Consider the following 11,539-nt stretch of genomic DNA (forward strand, 5'->3'; position numbering starts at 1 on the left):
ATCTTTGCAAATGAAAGAGGATAGATTTCATTGTAGTCAGCCGATAGACAAGGTTACTCTCAGGGATGTAAGAGGCCAAAGTGCTGTGATCTTTACATTTCTGCAGATCAGGGAAACAAGACAAATTGGTCTTCTGCATGTGTCTACCACGTGGAGTGATACTACCATCCACACACCACTAGGGAGCAGCATCACGTTCACTAAGGGGGAACTGCTGAAAGTCCTGTTTCCCCTGCTGCTATTGTAGAGTCAGTAAAAAAGACACAAGCTCCCCTCTCCACAGTCTCTAATCGAACCGCTCCACTTGCCTGCTCCTGCGGTTTTGGTTTCATCTTGTGTATTGCTGTCGGCCATCCTTCCCAGCTCAACCAATCAGTGTCTGTCGTTTAAAGCACATGACTGCAGCAGATACGGGGTGATGGTTTCCCAGGATGCTCTGCTCTGTTGCTACCCAAGGATGTTTACGGTGAGTCTCTTGCTGGCAGAGGCTTGTCAGCCTGGGGTGCTGTACGCTAAGCAGTGTCACACACACACGTCTCAAGCGTCCATTATCTAGCATGCTACTGCACTAGCACACTACTATACTGAGATTCTTTATGAGTTCAGTCATTGTGATCTCTAAACTAATGGTTTGAAAAGTACCCAGGGGAAGCTGATAAGAAAAGAGAAAGCTGATAAGAAAAGGGAGTTGGGAAGGATTTCAACCCGTCCCTGGAGAATGCCATGGCCATGAGAATGGACACCACTGTCAGAGGAGAGTTAAACATGCAAACAGCAGATGGAGCTGTCTATCAGAATACAGTCAAACAACACGATACAATCAGAAAGAGTATCCCATCCCATCCCAGGTTATAGAATCACTAGAGAAGGCGAGACTAACAGACGATGGAAGGAAGAGAGTGACGGAGAGAGAGAGAGAGAGAGAAAAAGAGAGAGAGAGAGAGAGGTGTGTGAGAGAGAGCGAGAGCAATCGAGAGGTGTGTGAGAGAGAGCGAGAGAGAGAGAGAGCGAGAGCGAGAGCGAGAGCGAGAGCGAGAGCGAGAGCCAGAGCCAGAGACAGAGACAGAGACAGAGACAGAGACAGAGAGAGAGAGAGAGAGAGAGAGAGAGAGAGAGGTGTGTGAGAGAGAGCGAGAGTGATCGAGAAAGAGAGGTGTGTGAGAGAGAGCGAGAGAGAGAGCGAGAGCGAGAGAGAGGGTGTTATCATCGACTCACCTGGTGATTGGGGTTTGGGCGGGACCACAGCTAACCTCTTGGGAGACGAAGGAAGGGAGCGGGTGACCTCTGAACTCCACTGAAACTCCTTCCTGCCAACTGTCAATCAGATAAAGAAACGGTCAATCAATACAAAGCTCATTAGCAACATGAAATCAAGATAAAGAACAACAGTGAAATGATGACATGAATACCTTCATCAATACATATATTTATTTTATACATGTTAACACCTTGTTAACATATACAAATACAAATATATAGATACAGACATAATATAAAACATTGAAATTATCTTTACATCAAGTTTGAAGTGTAGGTGACCCAAACATCAAGAACCATGACCGAGATTAATAATCATATTTTATTTCCTCAAAGGTGGGAGGGGAGTATCTGTTAGGTGGGAGAGAGCGCGTGATGGGAGAGAGTGCACGTGAGGGTAAGAGAGCATGAGAGGGGAGAGCGGGTTTGATTTTGGAGAGAGGGTGTTGATGGGTGGTTGTAGTATGTCTGTGTGTGTGTGTGTGTGTGTGTGTGTGTGTGTGTGTGTGTGTGTGTGTGTGTGTGTGTGTGTGTGTGTGTGTGTGTGTGTGTGTGTGTGTGTGTGTGTGTGTGTGTGTGCGTGCGTGTGTGTGTGTGTGTCTGTGTGTGTGTGTGTGTGTGTGTGTGTGTGTGTGTGTGTGTGTGTGTGTGTGTGTGTGTCTGTGTGTGTGGTGCAGCAAAACCAAGCGCCCTGATGACTCTCTTGCCTACCGTCTCTTCTCTCCTCTTTTTCTTCCTCACTATCTGCGGCAAAAAACTCCCTTCTTCAATCTAAAATTCAATCTTCCTCATCCTATCCCAAAAGTGATTTTCTATCTCCTCCACCCTCCTCCATCCCCCCACTTCCCCACCTCCCTCCTTCCTACTACCCCGCGGTTCTGTTAACTACTTTTTAAGATGACTTATGCTCCTCATTTCCCCATCTTCTGTCACCTCCTATCCTACAGCCAACTCTTGATCTCCTACTCTAACTTCCGTTTCCTTATTCTCTCCCAATGAGGTGGTCACCTTTCACCCCCCAACCACCAGCCCTTTCACCCCTACCCCCTCTCTCTCACCCCTATCCCCTTTCACCCCTACCCCCTCTCTCTCACCCCTACCCCCTCTCTCTCAACCCTATCCCCTCTCACTCCTACCCCCTCTCTCTCACCCCTACCCCCTCTCTCTCACCCCTACCCCCTCTCTCTCACCCCCATCCCCTCTCACTCCTACCCCCTCTCTCTCACCCCTACCCCCTCTCTCTCACCCCTACCCCCTCTCTCTCACCCCTATCCCCTCTCACTCCTACCCCCTCTCTCTCACCCCTACCCCCTCTCTCTCACCCCCATCCCCTCTCACTCCTACCCCCTCTCTCTCACCCCTACCCCCTCTCTCTCACCCCTACCCCCTCTCTCTCACCCCTATTCCCTCTCACCCTATCCCCTATCCCCTATCCCTCTCACTCCTACCCCCTCTCTCTCACCCCTACTCATCCCTCTTTTAAAGAAACACACACTCAAGCCACCTGATGTAAAGAACTACTGACCCGTCTCTAGTGTGCAGTCTTTTCTGCTTACCTACACCAGAACAACCTTCTTGACTCTCACCAGTGTGGATTAAGATTTCCCACTGTCAGAACAGCTTCCATCACCTCCACTGTCAATCCCCCCTACCAAGACACTGGGTTCTGTCATACTACTACTATACTACCAATACTGTCCTTTTCATGGCCAGACCGCAGCCTGAACCTCTGCTTGTCTCGCCGATGTCTCTCACTGGATGTGGACACATGACCCGATGCTCAACCTGGACAAGATTGAGCTGCTCTTCCTTCCAGGGCAGGTATCCGCCAACCCCAACCTCTCCATCAATATCGACTACTCTGCGGTGCCTGGGACTCGTATGGCAAGGAGCCTTTGGTGTGACACCGGCGACAGGGGGGCCTTCTACAGCCAACATTGCCGCAATTCATGCTAAACAACATGGGGAGGATACGTCCGTTCCTAAGCCAGGAGGCTACCCAGGTTTTGGTCCAAGCTCTTCTCGTCATCTCGTGTCTGGACTAGTGCCACTCCCTTCTGGCTGGTCTGCCTTCATGGGACGTTCCTCCCTTAGAGCTCATCCAGAATGCAGCAGCCCGGAAGGTCCTTGACCTACCAACATTGTCCCATCACTCTTCCGCCCTCTGCACCGGTTACCGATGGCTGCTTGAATCCGATACAAGTGATCTATACTTGCCTAGCGTTCTGGCCCACCCCACGCGAAGGACATGGTCAAACCGTACACCACCAGACCGTCCACTACGCTCTAAGACTGCCAAACGGCTTGCTACTCCCTCGGGACCCAAATTCTCTTTATTACATGTTGTAGCACTCAACACAGTTTTCATAAATTGTACAAACTCAAAGGATTCTTGCACGATTCATGGGTTATATCTTCATTGTTGAATGCACTTATTGTAAGTAGCTTTCAACAACTGTATAAATGTAATGTATGTGTGTGTGTGTGTGTGTGTGTGTGTGTGGGGGGGGTAGGGGGAAGGATATATTTTTAGCAGAAAGGAGTGGCGCATCAAGGAGAAAGTAATTAGATCGGTAATGGAAAATAATCCTGAACAAATCCCGAGACAACACTTGAGTGATGCGGCAATCCCACAGAGACCATTTGTGTGTGTGTGTGTGTGTGTGTGTGTTTGTGTGTGGGTCAGGTAAGTGTGGTTGTGTGGTTGTGTGTGTGTGCCAACTCAGGTGTGTGTGTGTGTGTTAAAGCTACCCCACAGTCTCAGAGCGACTCATTACTGTGAACTATACCCAAGATCTCTGCAATCACCATTATAGCACACGCACACACACACACACACACACACACACACACACACACACACACACACACACACACACACACACACACACACACACACACACACACACACACACACACGTACACACGTGCAACAGTCCCCCAGCTATCAGAGGACTCCATCTTAGGTCCTGATTATCATATCGGGGTCATGGCTGGACCCAATCAGATAACAGCTTTCCTTACCTCCTGGTGTCTCCATCTCCTCTCTCTGTGGGGATTTGACCTCCTAGAAGCAAACATCCCTAACCTCCTGGCCTCATCCATCAAAAAATCACCTAGCTGCTCCCCCTGTTTACTTTCCATTAAAGGATAGCTTCTGGAATTTTTCCACCTGGTCCCTATTTTTGAATCATTTTGCGTCTAAGGGACAAATGCAGACATTCTTTTTAAATTTGGGCCAATATTGAGGGAGAAGACTGCAACAGTAACCATTGAAAGTGGCCTTCAATATAATCCTTGGTTAAATGACACCCTGTCAAAGTAAGTCTAAAAGTTCTTGTTTTTTTGCCACATGTGGAATAATGGATAGGAGCTCTACAGAAAGATACAACTTTTGTATTTAGCTTTTTCTCGACACACTTATTGTATGTTATTGTGTCCGACCAAGTCTCGCTCAAGGAGAAGTCACAAAATCTCTGAAATTTGATGGTTGCATTGTTTGTCACTTCCCCTATCACGATTTCAATCTCAACTGTCCGTCGTCCAGATCTTTAAGAAAACACCACACTCGCTCTGTGCAGTAAAACACAGCCCACTCTCTCTCTCCAGCTCTCACTCAGGCCTGAATGGAGCTCTGAAGGAGCCTGTGAGCGTGGTCTCACCTGCAGGGGAGCTGCGGGGCTGGGCAGGCAGGTAGCGGCGGTGCAGGGCTGGGGTGGACGGGGGCTGGATGCTACTGCTGCTGTTGAGGCGGGGACCCCCACTGCCGACCTCGCTCTGCTGCTGTGCTGCTGCCGCCGCTGCTGGACCCCTCTGTACGGGAGGGTCCTCACTCACACTGAGTCCTGGGAGCACGCAGGAAACACACACATATAGCACATTAGCATTAGCATAAACATACACACACATACACGATAGCATAAACACACACACACACACACACACACACACACACACACACACACACACACACACACACACACACACACACACACACACACACACACACACACACACACACACACACACACACACACACACACATTCAACAAAAGCATAAACACACACTCATACACTAATAGGATAGGATAAACTAACAGATATAGACAATGGCATCAACACACTCACACACTCACACTCACACACACACACACAGACACACATGGCATATACACATCTCCACACAATATGATAAACACACACTCACACACAAGCAAGCATATATGCACACCGCGCACACACACACACATGCACAGGGACTCGCCCACAAACACACACACACACACACACACACACACACACACACACACACATCGATAACGGCGGAGTGAATAGCTTTGACCTCCACACCTCCATCAGAGTGTGTGTAAGTGGCAGAGATAGACATCGGGTCCTGGGCAGTTATCCCTGCTACTGCTGTGGTGAGACACAGCAATCTGCAGCCAGACTGAAAACCTCATGAATCTCAATGCCACCAGACGCACACACACACACACACACACACACACACACACACACACACACACACACACACACACACACACACACACACACACACACACACACACACACACACACACACACACACACACACACTACCACACTACCACATCACAACCCACACAGCCTGACACTGAAAGTGCAAACACAGAGCTGGAATAATAAATATGATGAATAATAAATAGACAACTTTATCGGGTGTAAAAACTCCCCAGATCGTATATCAGATGTAACAGACTCTGAAATCTGGTGATGCAATTAAAAAACATCCAGATCTTAGGGAAGGTTAGGACCACAAGCAGTCTTAACCCCTACCTGCTGGAGAGGGAAACCTTAACCCTACCTGCTTGAATGACATCTGAAAAGATTCACTGCAATCCACTTTGCTGTGTAGCATAGTGCATAATGTGTGAATAAATACCAAATGATTTGTGACCGTTTAGCAAACAATTATCCCATGTGTAGCTGATTCCTCAGCATAACCACAATTGGTTAATAATTCACAGGTTAGCTCCCCTATTGGTAGAGGAAAGGGCTGTTGCTAGGAGCTGTGGATCCCGCTGTTTAATTAATGTTATGTCTTGGAAACAATTGTGCAAAAAAAAAAAAAGGTCATTTAGAAAGGTCTAAATGTTGTCCTTTATGCTGCTAATTGCTAAAGGACTTGCTAGCTGTTTACCATTTTGTCTACGAATGTTGAACATAGACAAAATAATCTAAACCGAAGTGAGGGGGCCGCTAGGAACATATTTGCATATTGTGTGCACTATGTGTCTAGGAGGGGGAATGATTTGGCAACCGTGGGGGGAATTAATTAGCCGTCGCGTGGCCCCTCTAGGACCTGATTGGCCAGATTGTTCATGGTACTCTCCTCTCATTAGGCAGTCAAGGACACGGTGCGCCATCAGCCTGACCCTTCTAACACGCCCTATTTTCCACCTATTACCTTCGGGCTGACGCAGTAACACTGGGTTTCAATGGTAAGGCTACACAAAATCCATCAAAAACGAATCACAATGATTAGCTTTCCATGCTGATAACAACATGGGGTTTACTGCAAGAAGTAACAAATGGAGTGACTGGCTTAGAAGAGGAGAGAGAGAGAGAGAGAGCGAGAGAGCGAGAGAGCGAGAGAGCGAGAGAGAGAGAGAGAGAGAGACAAAGCACAGCGCTTAAAAGTACACCGAGATTGATTCAAAAGACAAAAAATTAACAGAGAGGGGCATTCAAGCCAGTTCAAAGGCATATGATCATGGAGAAATAGTGAATATTTAGCATTTTTTAAACAATGCTCTGGTCGTCTACAGAGCAAAAGCTGATTCATCGAATGTTTCATTATTTTAATTTAGGCTGTAGTTGCATATTTATTACTTGGAAAAACTGTCTCTCCTTCAATTTTCTCCTTCTATGCTAAAGTTAAACGGATGACGACAATAAACAGCAAGGTAAAGTCGTTCAAGAAAAGTGTTTAGAAATGATTGCATGTCGGAAAGTTTCTGCTCGTAGCCGTGGTTGTTGTCATGCGGACAATGCTGGCTCATTGAAAATAACCGCACAATGCATTCAACAGCAGCTGATAATGACGTTTCATTTCCTCTGACACACTTCAACACACATGGAAAATAAACACACACTCATGCATAAACATTCAGTCACCCACAGGTTCCGTCCTACAATGCAGGGGATGACAGGTAGACAATGTGTGACAAGAGGAAGCAAAGGTTAAGGCTGCACACATGCATGTGATGAGAAAGACCAATGTTGGGGAGAGAGACAGAGCCAGAGCCAGAGAGAGAGAGAGAGAGAGAGAGAGAGAGAGAGAGAGAGAGAGAGAGAGAGAGAGAGAGAGAGAGGTGTGAGATGGGAGAGAAGACAGGAGAGAGAGAGGTGGAGAGTGAGGAGAGAGAAGAGAGAGAGAGAGAGAGAGAGAGAGAGAGAGAGAGAGAGAGAGAGAGAGAGAGAGAGAGAGAGAGAGAGAGAGAGACAGACACAGACACAGAGAGAGAGAGAGAGAGAGAGAGAGAGACAGACAGACAGAGAGAGAGAGAGACAGACAGAGAGAGAGAGAGACAGACAGAGAGAGAGAGAGAGAGACAGACAGAGAGAGAGAGAGAGAGACAGACAGAGAGAGAGAGAGACAGACCGAGAGAGATTAGATCCTGACACAAGAGCTGTCAGCTGCAGCCCACAGACCTTCTGTCCCTGCCAGCTGACAAACATCACAGAATATATAAATCCAACATATCATGAATATCATGAATAAGGGAGACGGAAATACGTTCTCACGTAAATTCTCTCTTTGTTAACTTGTGTTATGTTATTAGTTGTATATATATATATATATAAATATACACAATATATATCTATATATCTGTTGTAGTTTCTAAGTATTTGTTGTCATTTAATCCAGACTGAATTTAGAAGTTATCAGACAGGGGGAAAGAGGAGAGGAAAAGAGCGAAGGGGGAGGAAAGGAGAGACAAGGGAGAGGAGGAGACCATTGCAGTGGGAAACAGAACATAGTGAGTCTGGAATCGATGTGGTTCCAATATGGAGAGTGGTTCCAAATCAAAACAAGCAACAGGGTCTTTCTCCTACGCCACTGATTTAACCTCAGTGAGAAATCCTGATGGCTAACCACAGCCTCCTCCCCAGAGACTATCCCCAAGAAGCTGAGGTGTATAAACAGTGTCATAGGGCCACTTGTGTTTTCAATCCAATTGGTTTACCCCTATATTTATGCATACACCGCCCACGGTCTCCAAACTCACACAACAATCTACCCTAACAATGTAGCTCAACAATGTGAACTAATTGCTTAAAACAATAATTAGCGGCAGGGGAACCAGAGTGAGAGGATATATTACCCAGAATCCCCAGCTGGGTGGGGGTCTGAGTCTAAGCTGATAAATACTGATTAACAAGCAGCTGCATGGCACACCCACGGTGCTTATCAGGTAATGAAAAGGCTGATTCAGCCCGTCCACACTGTCACAGATCCACAGATAAACCCACCGCCAGCACCACCAGCGTGTTTGACACCTCTGCTGGGATACGTAAGCCTGAGCCAATCAGGGCACCTAATTAGATCTCTACTGGTGTGTGTGTGCATGTGTGTGCGCGTGCGTGCGTGCGTGCGTGTGTGTGTGAATGTGAGTGGGTGCAATTTTGAGTGCTGGTGTGCGTGTATTCGTGCATAAGCGTGTGTGCATGGATGTCCAAAGGGGTAAAAACGACGCCCGCTTTTAGACGTGTCATCATTAAAATTGAAAAGACACAAATTTAGCGGGTCAAAACTCTGTTTTTATGTCGCTTTTCCTCAACAACATAAAATACGTGTTTAGGAAAGCTTTTTAACAGGCTATTTATCACGTTAAACATTTTATAAAGACTTGATAGTGGAGGTGGCTCATTGGAGATGAAGCTTTTTTACATTTGGACTTAATTGGGTATTTGAGTAGCAAGCATCATCACAGGATCCTGCATTCAAAGCGTGTGATGAGACAAGGAATATGCAATTTCTATTGCATATTTCTATGTATTTTTATATATTAACATCATATTGAGGATTATTCAAATTAGCTCCATCAGGAATGATGAGGCGTTATGAAAGCAAAGAAGTCGTAGTTTAGTTAAATTTTAATGAATACACGTCTACAATGAGGCATATGTTTAATACTTTTTGCCTTCCATAGAGGGTGTCTGAGTGAGCAAGCATGTGCGTGCGTTCTTGCCCATGGCTGCGTGTGTGCGTGCGTGGGTGCGTGTGTTTTTCTGCGTGTTTGCATGTGCTTGGGAAGAAGCAACATAGAAACCATCTGCTCATGGTGAGCGGTTGTGAGTCACAGGCCAGACACGAGCCACAGCATCTGCTGCCACACCTCTCCACCACCTCTCTTACCTCCAGCACCACCGCTCCGCCGACATACCTCTAACACCACCTCTCTTACCTCTCACCCCACCTCTCCTGTCTCCCTGCTCCTCTACACCCCTCTTCACCTCCACTCCTCCACCTCAACCACTCTGCTCCCCCACCTCTCTTCCCCTTCAACTCAATTCCCATCCTCCTCTCTTGCCCTCTCTCCTCCTCAATTTCCACCCCGTCTCTCTACACCTCCACCTGTCCTTCGTGATGTGGATTATAGAATCGGTACCGGTTCGGTTATCCCAATCAATAAACAGTTTATTGTGAAACGGCCTTAATATCTCACTGAGGATGTACTTTGTTTCCCTCCACCTTCTTGTGTTTTCGCCATCAGCTGTTTGCTGGCTGGGTGGAGCAGACACTGTGCAGAGATCACACTGTTTGGTGTAGTGATGGATTCCACCATTGCTGAGATTATGGACATCCGCATCCTAGCCAGCTAATATTGAATTTGTCAATCCAACTGACATGGTTCAGTTCATTTGTGTGTGGGTGTGTTTGGAGGCTCAGAAATGAGCTCAAATCTATGGGAATAATCTATATACACACACACACACACACACACACACACACACACACACACACACACACACACACACACACACACACACACACACACACACACACACACACACACACACACACACACACACGAACACAAGCCCACACACACAGCATATTTCCCATGGGAATTATGGACATCAGGGCTAAGCATTTGATTAATGATCGAAATCAATATGCCACTTTGGACACGCACACAGGCACAAATGCACAGGCGCACAGGCGCGCTCGCACACACATACACACACACACACACACACACACACACACACACACACACACACACACACACACACACACACACACACACACACACACACACACACACACACACACACACACACACACACACACACTCACACACTCACATTAACCATGGTATGTTGTCTCAGGGTCATTGAAGTTCAATATTTCATGTCAGGTTTGTATTCTAATCCAATAATGCATGTAAAGTATTATTGGAACAGAATTGAAACAGTTTCCAATCAAGCAAACACTAATGCATGAATTGGCCTTGAGGAGATTGAGGCCATGAGAATGGTGCCAATGGTGCCAGAAACAATATATCAGAAACTTCATTTAAACATCATTTCTCGACACACATTTTGTGCTGCCTGGCCTCAATAAGGCAGTGAGGGAGAGGAGAAAGGGAAGGAGAGGAGGGGGAGAGAGAGAAGACTAGCACGATGGGAGAGGAAAAGACAAGGGGGGGAGTGAGATGGGAGAGGAAAAGAAGAGAGGAAATAGAGAGCTGTTGGTGGGTGGAGTGAGATGGGAGAGAAGACTGGAGGGAGAAAGGTGGGGGGGGAGAGAGAGAGAGAGAGAGAGAGAGAGAGAGAGAGAGAGAGAGAGAGAGAGAGAGAGAGGGAGGGAGGGGGAGAGAGAGAGAGAGAGAGAGAGAGAGAGAGAGAGAGAGAGAGAGAGAGAGAGAGAGAGAGAGAGAGAGAGAGAGAGAGAGAAGGGTGGAGGGGGGGCTGGACATCATCTAACAGTCAGAACAGAGGGATGCTGGTGGTCAGAGAGCTGCCAGGTAAAGGTTACAAACCCCATGTAGTGCCTAAACAAGAAGGTTACCATGTGGTTCATCATCCACATGCACGCTCACCCCCCCAAACACACACACACACACACACACACACACACACACACACACACACACACACACACACACACACACACACACACACACACACACACACACACACACACACACACACACACACACACACACACACACAACACAGCATGGCTCCACCACAATCTTATTTTCCCGAAAGCCTTCTCCAAACAGATCTA

At 47.1% G+C, this 11,539-nt stretch overlaps 2 protein-coding genes across 3 annotated transcripts in view; one reads left to right on the forward strand and one right to left on the reverse strand.

The window, feature by feature from the left end:
- Positions 1-11,539, forward strand: part of LOC130385249 (glutamate receptor 4) — a 1,260,456-nt gene that overhangs the window by 576,449 nt on the left and 672,468 nt on the right. The gene's annotated exons all lie outside the window — the stretch shown is intronic.
- The window catches only part of mtus2a (microtubule associated tumor suppressor candidate 2a), a 30,642-nt gene that overhangs the window by 9,985 nt on the left and 9,118 nt on the right, over positions 1-11,539 (reverse strand). Inside the window, exons 4-5 of the mRNA XM_056593914.1 lie at positions 4,920-5,102; positions 1,216-1,314 (exon numbers count right to left, since the gene is read on the reverse strand). Coding sequence (XP_056449889.1) covers positions 1,216-1,314; positions 4,920-5,102 — 282 coding nt within the window. The remainder of the gene's footprint in view (positions 1-1,215; positions 1,315-4,919; positions 5,103-11,539) is intronic.

Source organism: Gadus chalcogrammus, chromosome 7 (assembly GCF_026213295.1).
Source record: "Gadus chalcogrammus isolate NIFS_2021 chromosome 7, NIFS_Gcha_1.0, whole genome shotgun sequence".
Lineage (NCBI taxonomy): Eukaryota > Metazoa > Chordata > Actinopteri > Gadiformes > Gadidae > Gadus > Gadus chalcogrammus.